General features: G+C 41.5%; 1 protein-coding gene across 5 annotated transcripts in view; it reads right to left on the bottom strand.

Moving 5' to 3' along the window:
- Positions 1 to 4,341: 4,341 nt before the first annotated feature.
- Positions 4,342 to 19,378, bottom strand: part of KIAA0930 (KIAA0930 ortholog) — an 80,686-nt gene continuing 65,649 nt past the window's right edge. For 2 of the 5 annotated variants that reach the window (XM_050904686.1, XM_050904700.1), the window contains exons 7-10: positions 18,189 to 18,383; positions 15,807 to 15,969; positions 12,867 to 13,022; positions 7,387 to 9,672 (exon numbers count right to left, since the gene is read on the bottom strand). In XM_050904686.1, coding sequence (XP_050760643.1) covers positions 9,632 to 9,672; positions 12,867 to 13,022; positions 15,807 to 15,969; positions 18,189 to 18,383 — 555 coding nt within the window. In that variant the 3' untranslated portion in view covers positions 7,387 to 9,631. Of the gene's footprint in view, positions 5,342 to 7,386; positions 9,673 to 12,866; positions 13,023 to 13,253; positions 13,257 to 15,806; positions 15,970 to 18,188; positions 18,384 to 19,378 lie in introns of those variants that run through there. The other 3 variants (XR_007767235.1, XR_007767237.1, XM_050904708.1) reach the window with 3 other exon arrangements.

Genomic DNA, 19,378 nt, shown 5'->3' with positions numbered 1-19,378 from the left:
AAAGGGAAGAGAAGTTACAGGGGAGTAGCAGTTGCAGCTAGAGAGAGGAGTGAGAATATGTGAGAGGAACAACCCTGCAGACACCAAGGTCAGTGAAGAAGGAGGGGGAGGAGGTGCTCCAGGTGCCGGAGCAGAGATTCCCCTGCAGCCTGTGGTGAAGACCATGGTGAGGCAGGCTGTCCCCCTGCAGCCCATGGAGGTCCACGGAGGAGCACATACCCACCTGCAGCCCGTGGAGGACCCCATGCCAGAGCAGGTGGATGCCCGAAGGAGGCTGTGACCACGTGGGAAGCCTGCGCTGGGGCAGGCTCCTGGCAGGACCTGTGGACCCATGGAGAGAGGAGCCCACGCTGAAGCAGGTTTGCTGGCAGGCCTTGTGACCCCGCGGGGGACCCACGCTGGAGCAGTCTGTTCCTGAAGGACTGCACCTCATAGATGGGACCCATGCTGGAGCAGTTCGTGAAGAACTGCAGCCCGTGGGAAGGACTCACGTTGGAGAAGTTCATGAAGGACTGTCTCCCGTGGGAGGGACCCCACGCTGGAGCAGGGGAAGAGTGTGAGGAGTCCTCCTCCTGAGGAGGAAGGAGCGGCAGAAACGATGTGTGATGAACTGACCCAAACCCCCCTTCCACATCCCCCTGCACCGCTCGGGGCGGGGAGGAGGTAGAGAAAATCAGGAGTAAAGTTAAGCCCGGGAAGAAGGGAGGGGTGGGGGGAAGGTGTTTTAAGATTTGGTTTTATTTCTCATTATCCTGCTCTGATCTGACTAGTAATAAATTAAATTAATTTTTTTCCCCAAGTCGAGTCTGTTTTGCCTGTGACGGTAATTGCTGAGTGATCTCCCTGTCCTTATCTCGACCCACGAGCCTTTCGTTTTATTTTCTCTCCCCTGTCCAGTTGAGGAGGGGGAGTGACAGAGCGGCTTTGGTGGGCACCTGGCATCTAGCCAGGGTCAACCCACCACAGCAGCACACAAGAAACAAAGGCTGCACAAGATGAGTAAAGAGGTAGAAGAAGAATTTACATTGTTTGAAATTTACATTGTCATCGATATCCAAGTTTCTGTTAGGGTAGTATACTGCTCATTCTTTTAAGGCATCGTACTCGTTTAGAAATTCTTATTTGCATCTGAGCATCCTGAATAACTATTACAATAAAAATAAATATTCATAGTCATCAGTTTAGTGGGTACTACTATTAGGAACATCATAACCTTTACTGAGAGGTAGCACAGAAGTGGATCATCTGTGGAAGTCTGCAGAGGCTTCAGAGTAGAATTTGCCTGCTCAGGCAGTACCACTGAGTAAAAAGTCTCTGGTTTACTACCTTCTATCATAGATGACATAATACAGTACAAAATAATTTTTTTGTCTAAATTATGGTCAATGCTAGTTTTGGAGCTCTACCTGAACTGGTGGGCACTCGGGGCATTCTTCTTGCCTGCAAAAGGTAATTCTGTTGACTGCAATTCCAGGGAAAACTTGCAGATGGTTTCTCCACTGTAAAAAGCAAATTCCTAACACTGAAGAGAAAACAGTAGATCATATACCAAATTTAATTACCTTGGCAGTTTATGAAAGAAGTGTTTCCTTACCTTTACAATGAAGTCAGAAATGACTACTGTGAACAATCGCCTACGCTGATGTTCTCCTTATGTGCTGGGCAGGTTAACCATGGAGGTACTTACCAGGAAGCACGTAATTCAGAATCCTTGCTGAGAAGGAAGCTTGAATAACAACTCTTCTTGCTCCTTGATGCTACATCTATCACTCTCATTTTCAAAGTAAAACCTAATCTGACACTTCCAGCGATGAGCAGGGATGGAAAGGTGGGCTCTGCCAACCTTCTTGTCCTTCAGGAGCAAAGGAATGCCTCTGGACTTGATGCAGGCTTAAGGCATTCTCTATTTCTAAGTGACCCAGGGTTTTGATGAACATAGTGGTTGCATTTGAATTAAAGGTCGAGTATGAGACTTTGAGGAGTCTGTAGACTAGTAAACTGCTTTTGCTGGATTTCCCCAGCAATATTGCTCCAGCAGGAAAAGCAGAACCATAAACACCCTTTTATGTGGGGGGGGAGATGGGAGGCGGAAAAACATGGGTTGAGTAATCACATATTGCGAAATACTAAGTTATGAGTCACCAGAATCAACTGAATGTTGGCATAAACAGATAACAGGGAAAACATTAAAGCAGCGGGAACTAACACTTCGAGACAAAGCTTTTTTTAAATGTAGGTGGTCTCCACTGATCTGTGCAGGGTGACGCGGTCCTTCTGAAAATTATCAGCCAGCTCCATTCATTTCAATAGGGTTTTAAAACTGTTTATTCCCATCTTCCTTCAACCAATTTCTTTGAAGTGAATTCAGGACCATGCGAGTTAACTACTCGCATACTTATTATTCACAAGTTTATGTTATTGCCTAAAGTTCAATCATGTAACAGCAGCAGCATCTTCAGCAGCGTGCTCACAACCTCCACAGGCAGCAGCCACCCCAGTCTGCTTTGCTTAATAGGATGTCTCCTCACCCTCTCCCACCCCTCATGTTCATCCTATGCTCCGACAAGGATGTTCCGCCAAAAGATCATTCTTTTTGTGTAGGTGCCGCAGGGTATACACTGCATGCAGGTACAATGACAGCTATGTGGCTGGCCAATTTTATCTTCTGCAGTGGAAGCGCAGCAGAAGGAAGAAGTCCACACTCCTCACACATAAGTAAATCCAATTTGTGCACACAAACACTTCTGTCTTGTCTGAACAAGAAAATGGATTATCTACCCTGGTTTTCATACCACCATTTCAATCAACATTAACCCTACTAGGAAAAGCCAGCTAGCTTGACTTGGGGAAGAGTTTTCTGGCTTAACCAATCATAAATGACTTATTTCCCATGATGAGATCACTAGATCCCATCCTTACCCCTGTGAGGAACCAAGCTGGGGCCAGAACTTGAATTAACTCATATTTTTCTTGACGTATTTTAGTATGTTTTCTTTACTGAGTAGCATCTGATACTCCCAGATTCTCATCTACGCTGTTAATGGAAAATCGGACCCACCGTCTTCCTGCATTTTACTCCTTTGCTTTCTGCAAACTTTTAATTACAAGTTTCAGGCACAACATTTCTGACAGGAGTACACAAGTAACTGTTCGCTAGCAAAGATGCGTATTTTTTTCTTCAATCTCCAAAGTGTGATTTTACTTTGTAAAGTCAGACCTTGATGATAAACTTGTGTGCCAAGCAGTATTACGGTATTTCTTGGGAGCATGTCTCCAGATGAGGACAGGCAAGACACATAACGCTCCAGGACAAAAGGACATGAGGTCACTTGGCTCCCCAAAGCAGGGACTCTATTGAACAAGATATACTGCCACACTGTTAAAACAATATTTTTCTTTTCGCATATTCAAGAAATTAATTCACCAAAGTTGTGAAAGCTTTTCAAAGATGTGGCAGTCTTCTGTTCCCCCAGCATTTGGATTAAAAAACAAAACCAAAAGCAGCACACCTTTTCCTGTCACTACCTCCTGAAAGACTAAACAGCTGAGGTTTATTACCATGATTTGTAACCTCCTGCTGCTCTTTGCCTTTTGTACTGTTTTAAACAATGCTTGCTCCACTATGGCTGCTTTCAAAAGCTTTCAATTTAAAGCATTCAAGGAAAATCACACTGTTTGTTTCTAAGCCATATTTTAGTATTTCCCAACCAGTTAAGATCCCTGTCCAGTTGCATGTGCACGTACAGAACAACACTGCCAACAATCTGCTCAAATATCCATGTAAAAAAACTAGAACACCCTGTTCTCCTTCCTAAGCTCTGTTTTTTAATTTTGCCTAACATACCACACATCTCCAAGCGATCATGCATGGCTTAGCATAGATGCTGTTACACCACACATGGGTTCGTAAAACAGTCCTGGTCTGGGATTCTTTGAAATGGAATCATCAGCACATCAACCCATATCTATAGTTGGTAACATCTGGTTGACGAGTGTTTCATTTTAACTAATTTAGATAGAAAAATCCCCTGAAGAAGCCTACTGCGAAATGTTAGTCACAAAAATCAGGTGGAGAGGGAGGATGCAGTGCCTTGCAGCTCTTTAAACCAAGACAGGTTCAATGTGAGTACGCACAATTTAAGGCAGAGTAAGCAGTTAAGAGCTAAAGGGCAATCTCATTTTTACAACATTGCACAAACTCATATTGAAGTTCTTCCTGAATTTATCAGGAAGAAATCATTACAGCCATCAGTCTTTCAATATTATACACTGCACAAACCTAAATGTTAATGACTACATAATTAAGCTTAAAACCAAACACAAATCAGTTTAGAAGGGCTGTTTTGGGGTTTGTTTTTTTTTTTAATGCTAGCATCTAAAGGAAAAAACAAAAAGCTTTTTTTTAAACAAAATTCAGGAGTACATTGACTTTCACCTTCTTCTCCCTTACACAATGTCAAGTTGTCAGAGGCTGATCACTGAAAGATTCAGCAAGCAGTCAGAAGTTGGGCTTCACTCAAAGTGGAATGAGAATGAAGAGTAAAGAGGCTACTTTGCCTCATGAGTGTCTATTTGGCAATGGTTACCATGAGTGCCACAAAGCGTTATTCCGTCATTTATGCTTGCCACCAGTAAGGAATACATTCAAACTCAAACATCACTAGGCACCGTAGAGAGAAAACACCATTAACAGAATTCATGGTCGTTTAAGAGGTCTGTTTATTGGCTGCAGGGTCCAACACTTTCTTCACTGCTGCCATATGCAAAGTCAACTCCATTTTCGATGCACAAAGGTTCTCCTTGCTCTTTGTTCGAAGGGCTCAGTACAGCACCAGCATGATTTTCAACCCATCATCTTTTAATCAACACTGATGATCAATGAGGCAAAAAAATCCCAAACCATGCAACATGTGTTAGTCTGATAAAATTAGGCTGAGAATATTTATATATTTACACAGAGAACGTTCAACATTGTAACCTGCTTGCAGCCTTGTATTATCTTGACCAAGCATCCAAACAGCTACATTCTGGTGTAAAATACTCTTTCGTTTAAGGTCTGGTGTAAAAGGTACTTATTTCACAATGCCTTTAACTGGATTCTACCGCACCTATTTTTGACACAGAATTTCTACACACCAGCGCCACACACTTTCAGTCATTCCTCACAAAACAAGATAAGGCATTTGCAGATACCTGACTGCTGTGATCACAAGAAATCCATTTTCCAGAGCTTTCAGCCACAACCTTTGGAGACCATGAGAGTCTTTTAAACACAAAGGGCGAGTCCATAGGAGACGGCCGGTTCTTCCCAGAACTATAAACTTGTCATTTCTTGACGCTGCTACACACAACACAGATAGAATTTAAGACTACTTTATTCATTTCCTAAATAAAAATTTGTTCTTAAACCCCACTGGATAACAACAGGGCTTAGGCACTTCTGAAGATTTTATCTTATATCTATCTTTAATAAGGGGAAGCTTCAGACTACAAAACACAGGACAAGCAATCATCTGGAAAGGGAAAAATTAATGATTGGCAAGAAGCAGGTCAATAGTCTAAAAGTGTAGACTATTTATGTGGACTCCACATCCATATAGAACTTCAGTGACCAGATGGGATTCTGTACATGAGGGTCTGCCAGAAGAAATCTGTCTGCAGAGCCAAGGACTTCACTGTCTAAATTAAAACTTGGTGTAAGAACATACTTTGGGAAAACCATTTTACTGTGAAAAGTAACCTGTGCAAACAATTCTCTTTTAAGGAAAGCACATCGTGCCTGGAAATGGAAAACTGAGTAACAGCGATGTAGAGCCCAACATGCTCAAGCCTTGTAAACAATGAAGACCGGGAGAATAAAAAGAGAAGGAACATGAAGCCACATGAACTGGATTAGCCAAGACAGCTGAAAGATTTGTGGCGTTTCTAAAAATGGCTGCTTCTTTTAAAAGGAGACTTGGAATCCACCGTGTGCTGGCTGGCAATAAGAGAATGCAATTTCACATACGTGGTGGTCTCTAAGGCAGGGCAATAATCTGCTAATATAAAATAACTGATTTCAGAGCTTTCTTTAAAAAAGAAAGGCTTTTTACATGTTAAACTGATAGCAGTGAAAAACCTGTTAAGAGTGAAAAGATTTACACCCTTGCATTTGACATATAACAATATACATCATCTATGGAGAGTTCAAGTGGTAAGCCTCAATCTCCACAGAGAGCGAATGGGCAGAAGGATGGAAGAAGTTAACTGAGTAATGAGGTATGGTGGGATTCTGTAAATAAATAAAGCTGTTCAGCAAAGCTTGCCGAATTTGTTAACTGTGCAGCATTCTCAAGCATCAACATAACTAATGAAAACCACTGTGCTCCAACAGTTAAGACACCAACAGCCATACAGCCTTTATGGCATGCAGAACATGCCAGTTCGTTCCTCAGCAATTATTTAAATGGTCAACAGAGGCTCAAAATGGTTTACTGCTTAGGAGCTACAGAATTAAAAACCCCTCCAAATTAAAAGGGTGAGAGGTTCCTATTAACATTCCCTTTTCTTTTTTGGTATAGTGCAATAGCATGCTAAGGGCCCAGCTGTGCCATCCTGACCCAAGCAAAACTTTGATCATCTTCCCTGTCAATCTGTCTATATGAGGACAATTAATTATAATTTTCAGGGTTTGTTTAAAAGCAGAACAAAATGCACAATTTGTTTTTCCCCGCTTGATAACAGAAAGTGGGAACCAGGGGCTATACATAAGAACTCTAAGTCAGTTTTTCAGAGAAGGAATAACTGAGAATCTGGCACATCTACTTGTTTCCGAAAAGCACTATTGACATTCAGTAGACTTTTTGGCCTCTGTTTTCTATGGATGTCCATCTGGGCATACCTGTAGCCCTTTTCCACTAAAAAAGGTGAGTCTTCAATGTACCTATAGCATATCCACTAGCAAGATACAAGAAATAAATTGACTTCTTTTAGGACATTTACATTGCAGCCCTTCAAAAACTAGACATCAAAATCCACCCACGTACATGTAACAAAGCAGACGATACCTCCTGCATAACAGATGTGGGATCTGAACCGTACTTTCTGTAACGTTGCCTTTATACTAATGTACTAGTTTAAAATCATTCTTCATTTGATCTGAAATCTTAAGCAGCAAGATTTGCTCAGTCTTTCAGATCACGTGAAATTAAGCTACCTAAACATAATGTACAATACCAAGAAAGCATTACAAATTACTGTTGACTGAGAAGTATTTGGGCACCTACCACTCAGGTTCCAATCTGGATATATTTCCTTTTCAAGTGTGTTATTCCTCTGGCTGTTTGATTGAAAGGTATCAATTATCACTAGTAGTACAAATATTAACCCTCTCTCCCTTCCCTCCCCAATGAATATTTAAAGGAAAACCAAGCACTGATTTGCCCAGCCCAGCAGTATGAAAGTGCAGAATAACGAGCATCTTGAGAGGCTTCAGAGTAGGACTGGTCTTCTAGCTGAAGAGTGGTTTAATTCTCGGCATGGGCATAGGGAGAATATTTGTACCGACTGACATTAGGCACACTATCTAGGGATCTCAGGCAAGCGCCTAGGCTGCCTAGCAAGTTCCTTGAAAGGGCACTTCAGCTGCTGATTTAGGACTCCACCTCTCCCCCCGGCTCAGGAAGAAAGCCTAGGCACCCAAGTTACATGCCTCAGGTTAGACTGTGTGAACACCCTCACATACACGTGTGCACAATCGCACGCTCCCACGGAGCAAAGTTCAAAGGCTGCAACGTGAAAAGTGGCTGTGCTGGTAATGACAAAGTGAACGTTTTTCTAACGCTGTTGCAACACATTTGAAGTGAACTAAACACTGGTCAGCCATCCTTGTCATGCACTCATGCTGCCGGTGTTAGAAATGCCATCACTCTGTGCTAAGGTGACTGCTTCGTAGCCTCAAATAAAAAAAGACCTCCTTACCATGCTGGATTCACCATGTTGGGCTGAATGACAAAGTTAGTCTACCTTTATGCTGAAGTGGAGCTATTCCCATGGAACCTGGCCTGAGGAAAAAAGCAGAAAGTCCTATTTGAGAGGTTAAGTCATCAGATGCTATTGAGAGAATAACAACAAAGCACTTTGGGAAAGGCTGGGTATGAGGGAGACAAAGGTCCAGGCTCAGAGCACATGCCATTTGGTAACCGTGGCAACAGCGTTAAGTTTAGGTGCTCAGAGTCTGAAAAGTGACAAAAATGGCATCTTTGCTCTCCCTCTGTGCATGTACTGGAGTCTCACATGCTCTAAGTGACACGCTACCGCACCCATTGCTGTGCTGGTTATGCAGTCGTAAATAAACTGAAGTATTGACTGGCTCCCATATCAAAACAGTGAACCAGACTGCAGTAGTCTCAGTATTCAATCATTTAGCTTTCAAATGTCAAGGACAGCAGAGTTTTGCTATTTAGAGAAAGCTGCATTTTACCTGTAAACATAAGGCTTTTGTCCTGAGAGCTCCTGACACACCATTTTCAGACCTCCCACTATGCAATTTTTAGTCACTTTTCAGAACAGAATTACATTTCAATCTTTTGTCTTTCAAGAAAACTCTCCATGCTTCGGCATGTAACAGCACAGCGAAACACCATCAGATGAAGAATCCGGGCAAGCTGTCCGACCATCAATCAGCTCTCATGCCTTCCTTGGCTACAAATGCTACTGCAAGGACGACTCTACGTACTCTGAAGTCCAGTGCATGCAGGAGGATGTTGGTTATTGGTAAGGTTTTTAGGTTTTGGAGTCCGATTACAGCCTCCTATTTTTCCACTTTAGACTCAAACTTGTATTGACTCAGCTAACAGAGAGAGATAAGCAGCTTTAGTACTGGATATGAACCTCAGCTTTACTATAGCAGCACATTTTAGCCTTCTTTTCACTGGCTCATTTTCTTAGCCAGTTCTTGAGGATGAAAATGTTGCTGTTCTTTGGTAGACATGGAAATCTGTCAGCAGAGTTCACCTGTCCTAACAGTGACACACGAACAAATGGGAACATTTTCAGCCTCTTTTAAGCTCTGACCTGACCCGCTGCACGTACCAAAATGGTAATGTATCTTTGTAGTATCTTTTTCCTCTTCCTCCCTCAGTAGGAAATTATTCTCTCATCTCTTCAATCCCCGCACACACGCACACACGCTCACACACACATTAAGCCAAACCGACACGGAGAGTGTATGGGCGAGAATCTATGGAACGACGTTCATTAGTACATCATTACGAAATTCTCATGTTGTTTCTCTCAAAGAATATAAAGTTTAACACATTCTGTACATATTGTTGGTTTCTTAGTTATAAAGTAAACACAGTAACAAACTGTCCATAAAGCGTTGACTCGTTTTAGACACAGCCCCTTCTTGTTTTATCTTGCTGAAAGTCCTCTTCTGGTCAGAAACACTCAAGCGATGTACTGCAAGTGGGCATACGGTGTATGACAGCAGAGGAAGGAAGAAAGAGGCACTTTTGATCGGCTGGTATTCTTGGACTTCCCTTTTTCCTGCGGAGGTTTATGTTCCTGACACTAGATGGTAGTGTTAGCACAGAAAACCGCTGTGGTTAGGCACTTGGCAACAAGGCTCCAAGGCAGTGCCCGCTCTCTGCTATGTCATCAGAATTGGTTTCTGCCGCACTTCCAGGATATCTGGGCAAGGGAGAGAAACAAAGAGATACAGCAAACTTAGGAGGCTCCTCAAAGTCACCACAGTACCAGAAAGCATGAAGAACTGGAGATGCAATTATGGACCGCAGCACGGTCCGCCTGTTATGCTGCTAAAGGAATTTAAAACACAATGAGTATGCAACTTTGCCTATTAAAGTCCAATTTAATTCCTCCCCAGCTGCATCCTAGCTGAGAGATGGTAAGCCGCAAATATATCCCATCACGTAGAGATGACGGCTGATCTACTACATATCATTTATAGTGGGATGAAGCAACGTGTCAGACAGAGTGGCATAATCTTCCAGAGAAACAAATGGAAGTGCCATGACAGGCAATGCCAAAGGTTTTCCCTTTCTTGAACGGAGAAATGCACCATCCCCAAGACCCTTAAAGAGACTTCTGGCTCTGAAGATGTGGATACAAATAATTCAACTGTTCATCCATTCTATAGCCCGAAGCCTACATTTCTGCACTTAAAAAGCTGCCACAAAACCCACTCCTCCTCTTGCTTCCTCAGCCCCATATTGTCCAAATGTGACAGAACATGAACCTGTAAAATTTCTGTCATAACCATGGGCATCTTTCCAAATGTGGACAGTAAAACCAGCATGCTGGCATGGCAGTACGTAGAAACATCTGGAAACTGGGCTGCTGTGTCCTTTTCAAGGCTACACAGAGAATAAAGAACATGGGAAAAGGGAGCACACGCTTAATTAAGAGGCTGATCACATGCAGCTGCACAAAGAGGATGACGCGAGTCAAAACTGATTCACAGCTCCAGAGGGCTCTAGCCACACTTGTAAAGAATGAAACACAGCGGAGTGAGTCCAGTGAAGGGCCACAAAGATGATTAAAGGATTGGAGCCTCTAACATGTGAGGAGAGGCCGAGAGAACTGGGATTATGTAGCATGGAGAGAAGGCTCAGAGCAAAGGAAGTCTTATCAATATGTATAAACTCCAGGAATTTTAAAATGTACTTTGATCACTATCACTGGGATTTTAATTTCTTAGTACAGGCTTCCTAAACCACCCAAGGGAGATGAGTATCTTTCCCACTTCACTCTGCCCCACGTGTAATGCTCCCACTTGCTGGAAAGCTGCCACTGGCACAAATGCATTAATTACAACAAGGCAGTGGAAACGGGCTCCACCCAATGTGCCAAGCTAAAGCAAATGTGAGTAGTGAAAAACTGCAGATTAAAATTCTGCCTAACAGCCCAGACACTTCATGTCCTATTTCTGTGCATCTCAATATCTATACCGACTCCTGTGACCTTATGTTAAACAAATGAAGTCTCAGAAAGGATGTTCAAGCTCAAAGCAAATATTTGAGCATGGAGGCATTTATGCCACCCACTTGAGCAAGTATTAAATGCCAGCAGGAACAATACATCTTCTGTGAACTCCAAAATGCCTGTGGTGAGAGAGTGAGTGAGCTTGATAACTCCAGCTAACTAGCTGTAAGATTATCAACACAATTATCATAAGGAATAATTATGTATTTTGCTGAAACATTGTTCAAAATCCACCCTTAATTACAGAGGATCAATTTTTACTGGAACCTGTAATTCTAAACTGAAAGAAATCCCTACATACAGTGAAAGGGCAAATGTAGAAACACCTCTTTGCTAAGTATAATTTCCGCTTCTACCTTATCAGCTACAATTTCCTTCTCTGTAGAGTAAGAGCCAGTCTACTTTTGCAACAGGCTCTGAGATCTCAGCCTGCAAATGAGGACAAGACTGCAACTATTACTATTACACTAGCATAATACAACCAACGACATTAATACCCATACTATCTTCTCATCTCTTTTAGCAGCAGATTAACCTGTTTAACAACAGATTTCCTAACTCCTTTCCTTTTAGCTACCTTTCAGGAACAGTCTGGAAATAACCACTGTGTAATAGATTGGTTTTGTTTCCAGGTGTGTTCCCTTTTTAGAGCCAGACAAGAAAAAGCAGGCACTGATCAAAAGCCCACAGTCCAGACAAACCTATTCAGAAGTCATCCCATCTGTGGATGGGAAGAGAAGGAAAAAGACTAAGTTCTTAGAGGACGTAACAGTTATAAGGATCTTCCAAGGTTAGAGACGGAACTTTACATTGCTCTGGGATCATAACTTCATTCTGGTCCAGGTTTTGGAGTTGAGCAATAGTTTTGCCTAAGATATTGCTGTGCAGCTGGATCAAACTTTCTTTCTGCCCACAATGGTCAATGAGAAGGCATTTCAGGGCTTCACTTCAGAAGAATGAAGAGAAGGGTTAGTAACACTAGTAATGTCTATAGGAAAGAAACTGCCACTGCATTTAGACAGAGAGAGTCCTTAACCACTGCTGCTTTCTCAGTTTTCAGACTTATCTCAAGAGTCCCACAGGCACCCTCATACTGCAAGCTGTATCCCTGAAAGGCTAGCAGGCTTGCTGATGGGTAGAGTTCAAACAGACCAGTTGTTTTCTCTAGTCCACCTGTATTTGTAGGCAGATAAGAGCTACCTGGATGAAAATCAAAACTTCAGTACTGCTTCAGTACTGTAAACCCCAACTTACTGTGCTATTCTAGCCCAGCTAAACAAATGCAGAGTTGGCCATCATCAGTGTAGTAATTGGCATAGCTAGACCAACAACATGGGGGACTCTGATTATTCATGGTAGAACACACAAACATCATTATGTCTAGTTAAAGACATTGGACACCTGACAGATTTATGGGCATCAGTGTGGGCACTTTGATCAGTCCAAGCAACTTATGCAGAAACTAAATCAAAGAGTCCAAATTGCCAAAGGAGGTCACTCCAAATTCCAGAGCTGCCTTTCTGTAACCCTCTCAGTCACAGGTCTCTGCTACAACTATTGCTGTCAGTGGATGGGCTCACAGTGAGTTGCCTTGCACTCATGAGGTGGATGAAGTTTGAATTCCAGTATTAAAGCAACTAGTGTTCCTCTGGAAGTTTGTTAGAACAATCTACCAACTTGTCTGAATCGTCACCAAGCAAAACCGGCCCAAAGCCAGAGAACAGGTTGACACCATTCCACTTGTTTACACTGATTTGCTGCTGCAGTATTTCCCTGACAGAGAATTGTTCCTCTATCTTAACAGCAAAATCCCACAACACAGAAGGCTGTCTTGGAATCAAAGGACTCTCTGTTTATGCATAACACATATTAAAATTCACCTGTTAAAATTCGATGCAATGGCAAAGTGATGTAAGTTAAGTGTGCATAGAGTAGAAAGTTTTCATCTGTTCTGTTCAGCTTCAGCCATGAGCCCACCAGAGAGCGTCCTGTTCCAGATAAGGACCGCGACCTCAGATTTGTCGCGTTGTGCAGATCTGTAAAGGTAGAAGACAGCAAGCTTAAAGTGATTGTACTTTCTGCATTTTATTCTGAAAGTCAAAAAAAAAGCATACTATTTATTGTCTAGAGATAAGTCACATGCAAGACACTATTATTACTATTTTTATATTTTTTAAATCAGTCAGATCTTGCCTAGCACAGAATCCACCATTTACATTGAAGCTAATGAATGATATCAGCAGCTGGCAGCAGTAGTAAACAATCACCTGCTAACAGACCAGCCAGGAGAGGGAATGAAGCCTTTGCTACCACACTGCACAAGCAGAATCCTAACCCAGCCTTCCCTCATATACAAAATAATAGAATATCCCTAAAATTAAGTAGTTACTTATGCAGAAATTCACAAGTGTAACAGAAGAAAAATTGTTTTTTATGAAGAAAATTGCCATCTACCAGACAGGGGGAGAGTCAGCATTAATAAACCAGTTTACTGCAGATCTCCATGCATTCCCCAAGCCAAACCTGGGAGCCTTCAGCATTGCCATTCTTCTCGTAATTAGTTTAGAGGTCCATAAATAACTTTTAAAACAAAAGGATACCAAGTCCACTGTAAGCTAGAGGAGGTTTTTATAGCTGCAGATCTCTCCACAGCCAGGAATGCCTATGCCACATTTTTTGAGTGTTTCTAAACTTTCCCTCCATTCCCCTGTAAAACTCAGCCCTCTCCCGGAGTGCTAAAGGCAGATGTTGAAGTGAACACAACAGTTCTGGACTAGAGTGATCCAAGCTCTGGGACTCATTTGTTTAAAAGTGGTCCTGATCCAAACAAAGAAGTCCTAGCAAAGGAAAAATACATAGTGGCAGCTACTCTAGCAAGATGTGTAACAATGTGGGAGTTAAAAAAAAAACAAACCCAAAAAAACTGTATCTTGTTTTCCCTCCTTCCCTATAAACGTGTATAGCTAAGCAGTAGCTAAGCAGTCTATTCCCTCTCCCCACGCATTACCACTATGCCAAGAGCAATGTGGTGATCAGGTCAGAACGACCTGACTCCAGTAGCTGGAGTAAGTACAATTCTTCCGCTGTGTCATGCTTGCACACAGCAATAGCAAGTGAAGTGGGCCCTCATGGGCCACAACAGGTCTGTCTGCACTGGGGGCAGGTCTGCGACAGCACTGGCCAGACCAAGGACACTGCTGATCTTTAGGCAAGCAAGTTATCCTCCACCCATGAGGCCAAGATGCCCCAGAATATCTCTGCTTCTACAAAGCCCCATCACTGGCTGAACTGAGGTCAGCTTTCCCACTCTGAAACAAGAATGTCACCACCGCAGCTCCTGAGCAAACACTGGTAGGACACAGATTTCTGAAATTTGTAAAGAAACCTCATTTAGTTACTTCTTGTAGAAATCTCATCTCCAAATAAATTAAACTTCCTAGCACAAGCTGTTAAAATATTCCTCTGTTTATTTTTAGGACCAGGAACAATAAGGTCAAAACACTTATAACTAAGTGAAACCACACTTCTTGGTATTTTATATGCATGCAATAAAATGTCCGGAAAACCTGGAATTTGTTTACTTCCGTAAATATATTAGAAGGAAAAGAAAATGAAAATAGTAAGAATGTTCATCATTAAGTATGCTAGGATCAGACCTTGCAAAATAATACTGAGCAGATACCACCACCACCCTTGAGGGCTGCCGAATAAATGCCTTGAACTCTATTCTATCCTGTGCAACCTCCAGGAGAAAGATATCAAAAGCAGGACTCCATCTGAGAAAGCTGCCCTTCTCCCCACACTACTTAGTAATTGACCCAAGCCCTACCCTTTGCCTAGTAAAATATGCTAAAAACACATCTCATTTGAAATAACAGACATTTTGACAAGGCAAATTAAGGAAAAAGAGATGAGGAAAGGTTTCTATTGATGGAACCCTGAATTAGTTACAACCAGTTTAAGTTGCACAGAATTTGAATTAAACATTATCACTTAAGCTTGTTTTTTAATGTGCAATTCTTTATTAGCTAAGCTGGTCCAGTACCGCTGGTGTGTAATACCTTCGCTACTACAAACAGAACTTGTGATCTGGAAATTACCTTTGTGTTTATCTATTAGCATGCCAATAGATAGTTAGATTTTTTGGCTTTTCTACTGAACTGTTTTTAAACATAGGAAAAGCAGTTTGGACTTCGACATTTCTGAGTTTCCCACCTAACAAAACTGTGATTGGATTTACACACTATATTCTGAATCAGACTCATTTTTTTTATCTTGTTGGTTGTTTCATACTGAGTAACTAGAATTCAAAGGAAGAGTTCCACAAGGCGTTAAAGCATTAGGTAAACAAATTCATTAGGTTTTCTTTTTAGAGAGTTCAGAACTGATCCAAAGCCAGTTGAAGTAAATGCCTTTTCACCTACTTTAATCAACTCTGGGATCAAATCAGGGAATTCAGAGAACTTGTCCATGAGAGCATGCTCTACCCCGCTATATTGTGATATCTGGAAGAGTGCCACCTGAGAGTGTGGTATCTGGGAAAGGGGGAGGATCTTTCCTGCTCAAGTTTCCCTCAAAAGGGTCTATAAAAAAAGGGGGAAATAAGTTTTAAACATATGCAGGAATTGTTGGTCTCCAGCCTTCAAAAAGATGCCAAGCCTGTGAATAACCCCATTTTCAGAGTGGCACTGGTGTTGGACTTTCAGTGGAGCTACGTTTTTCACACTGCAAACCTTTTGGAAAATCTGGCATTGGGATCCCTTTCCATAGCTCTGTGTCCCCTCCAGACAAGTCCGTTTAGCTGATATTATGTCTCTCACCTCCGCCATCATCATCTCTGAAGAACTCCTCACTGTCATTTGCTGAGTGGGATTTTTTCATCTCAGCAATTCGATTTCGGGGCACTTTTCTCTTGAGGGATGGGGAGAAAAAGGATGGACGATTGTTGCGTTCTGGGGTTGGTGGTGTGCTGAAAGAAGTGACCTGGAAGGGAAACAGAAGAAATGCTAGAGAAAGTTTTGTTTAAAAAATTCTATGCTTCTAGTAAGAAATAATCAGTCTCAAATATGTGCCACGGGGCAGTCACGTGTAAAAATCAGAATCATGACTAGTGTCTAAGTTTTATCAGAGTGGCCAGAGAATGTCAACTGAACAGTCATCTCAGCTTCAAGATGCTCATGAAGATGAAAATATTTTGATGTATCATCACCCTCAGCTGTTACGTGAATAATGAAAAACACATCTCCTCAGCTGATCACTTTTAACAAAGATTTATAGTCATAAATGAAGAAAATTAATAATTTAGACACCAAGAATGTCAATCTTATTTTTGCACGTTGAAATTCAGAAGACTTAATAGATTAAGAATGTATTGTATTGGACACATTAAAATTGTGCATCTTCATTTCTTCGGCAAACACAAGGTAGTAGTTTCCCTGCTTAGAAGGATGCCACATGGGATCACTGTGAAAGGTCACAGTGTCTGTGTGAAGCAGGGTCACAAGGCAATTACTTAGCCCAAGATGTGACACAAAAGTGAAGTCAATGTACGATTATATGTATATCATATTTCAATATAGAATGGAAAAAAACAAGTTGAGATGCCCCTGATGATTTGGTTAGTCTACGTGATGACAAATACAAGGATATAATTGTCTATGGTGAAACACAGGTTAGGGACAAAACTATAGACACACCCTTCCTTCAGAGCAGTAGCTGCTCTTGAGTAAACTACAAATATAGTCAACCATACCTATTTCAGAAAGAATTGAAATGCAGTGCTTATGTACTGTTTTTGCTAGTAATATTTTAATAGTTTCATTTCAAATGAACAAAAATAGGGGAAACTACTTTGCTAATGGAGGTGAGCAACTTCTATCTCATCCTTCCTTCTTCACACAGTTAATCTAACAATCTCATAACTCTCTCTGAGATGACACCTGATATGGCTCATATCTGTCCACACAAATAAGGAGGGAGGTGACATGTGAGTGAGGATGACAGCCAAGCCAGGTTGGTGTTGCACTACAGAAACACTCTATGTCATCCCTCTATCATTAACGTTTAAAAACAAACAAACAAAAAAAAGTAGAAGCATTCTACCACCCAACTGATCCTCTCTTTAGTGCACTTGATCTCTAATTTGTGCTTGTCTATTTTTAATTCTGTAGCCATTTCATATCACACCTGGAGGGAAAACCAGAAACAGACAAATCACCATTAAGACCATTAGCAAAAAGTAATGATAATACATTATCAAATCTATTTTGACGTTTTCCAGTTGACACTGGAAGTCTTGGAGCCAAAAGATCAGGAATTCCCTGCAGGCCTGATTCCTCCAGGCTGTATCTATTGTAGAGAGCAAGCACATCCAGTTAACAAGCTCTGTGCTGGCAGCTCATTTTGCCTTTTAGGAAGCCAGAAACAAAAATCACACAGCTTGCATGGAGACATTTAGAAGCAGTCCTGCAGACCTTTAAACGACACAGGTTAGCTATGTTACACAGGAAACCAGACTAGAATCCATCAGGAACTACCCAGCCCAGGCCAGGACACATCTGTGCAGGTATTTTGAATACATGTTGCCTAATCCCTATTAACGAGGTAAAATGCCTTAATGGAAAACAAGGCTCAGGACTGAAAAAGGGCCAAATCAGCATCTGCGGACTGATTCTACTGGTATTTTACTGCACTTGCATTAAAATTAAGCATATGCATAAATATGGCACTGCATCTAGATCCGTAATCTTTGCTTTAATATTACGCAGGCTTCACACTGGCAGCATTCATCAGTGGCAAAATCTCCTAACAGTACCATTTCCTGTGAGGTTTAGCAAGCAATCTACATAATATACAAATTCCATGTTTCTAGGTAAATCCCTTCTTGTACAGAAATGGAATCTATTAATTTTCATAGAAAACAGGCAGAATCATCATTTTCCCTGGCATCTACATCACTGTTGTTTCAACAAAACACTCCTCCAGAAGTATGAATCATCCAGCTATCTCTGTATTCAGTATTTGTTCAAGGGAAACTGTGCTAAAAATCCATCTGCATATACTGAGTATGTTCAAAATATACACAAGCAAACCTAAGTTCAGAACCTTGATGTGAGTTAATCCCAGCTTCAGGCTGTCTACTGGCTTTGGAACAAAACACGTTCATGCTTAACCATAAGTCAGTATTTCTGTCTGCTACTTACTCTCTCATGCACTGGGGAGTCTGGATTTGAGTCTTCTTCTGTCCCATACGGTGAAGTGTCACCAGTAGAAACTCTACTCACTGCCATCTCCGCATGTCCTTTCCCTTGTGGCCCTTTCATTCGGACAAACTCCATGTTGTTATATTTATAAAAGCCAAAAGACATTCTTTGAGCCATCTTAGCTGCAACACTCACCTACAATGCATCAAGACAGGAGAGAAAACCATGTAATATCATCTCCATGTTTCAAAAAAATAACGTTCTCTGAAAGCCGTTATCTAAGAATAAGTAAAAAACATAGTGGATAATGATCATTATCTTGATTCTTAAGAAGCATTTTAAGCCACAATCTGAAGCAATCTCCAAAAGGGAGGCAATTTTACAGATACAAAAGCAGAGGCTCAGAGAAGAATCGACTCCTTCAGCTATCCAAAAGGCAGAGTTACCTAATGGCACGCTGAGATAAAACAAAAGGTTTTTATCCAGACCCACACAACGTGGCACATCAGAGCACAAGCAGGCACGTGCACAACTCAACACAGCCTGTGCAGGGACACTCGTCTGAGTCCAAAAAGCAACAGACACACGCACGAGATGCTTCAACTAGCAAAGCGCACTGCACAATTCTGGCACTACTTTGTGGCAAGTCAATTCGGACATTTGTGTGTCCACACTATCAAGGCCAAAGCATAAAGAACCAGCTCCCATGCACAACTAACCTGCATTGTATTGCTCACCACAAAACCCTGACAGCTTTCGAACCCTCTCAACAGACAGAAGGGCTCAATTTCCAGTTAACACAACTGAACTGAAAACTGAACTGAGAACTGAAAAAAGGAACAGACCAATATAAAAACAGTCAAGGTTTTGCCAAGTGAAATAAGTAGGACTTATCCATAAGTTTAAGTGGTTTATCACAACTTTCAGCAGTTTATCGCCTGAAAGGGCCAAGATGCTCATCATGTAACGCAACTTGTATTGTACTAAAAATTAATACAGACAAAACTGAAATCAAGTAACCTTCAAAAGCATAGAGAGATTGCTTCTGTTCTGTTAAAAGAATTGTCAAATTTCAAGTTTTGCCTTCAGCCATAATTGAGTATTTGAAGAACTAACAATTTTATTTAATCTAACAAAACAACGTAAAGTAGCTGTGTGGACAAACAGGACATTCCTAGGCTATGAGGTGA

The sequence above is a fragment of the Gymnogyps californianus genome, chromosome 1 (genome assembly GCF_018139145.2).
Source record: "Gymnogyps californianus isolate 813 chromosome 1, ASM1813914v2, whole genome shotgun sequence".
Classification (NCBI taxonomy): domain Eukaryota; kingdom Metazoa; phylum Chordata; class Aves; order Accipitriformes; family Cathartidae; genus Gymnogyps; species Gymnogyps californianus.
This window is presented reverse-complemented; position numbering and strand designations above follow the sequence as displayed.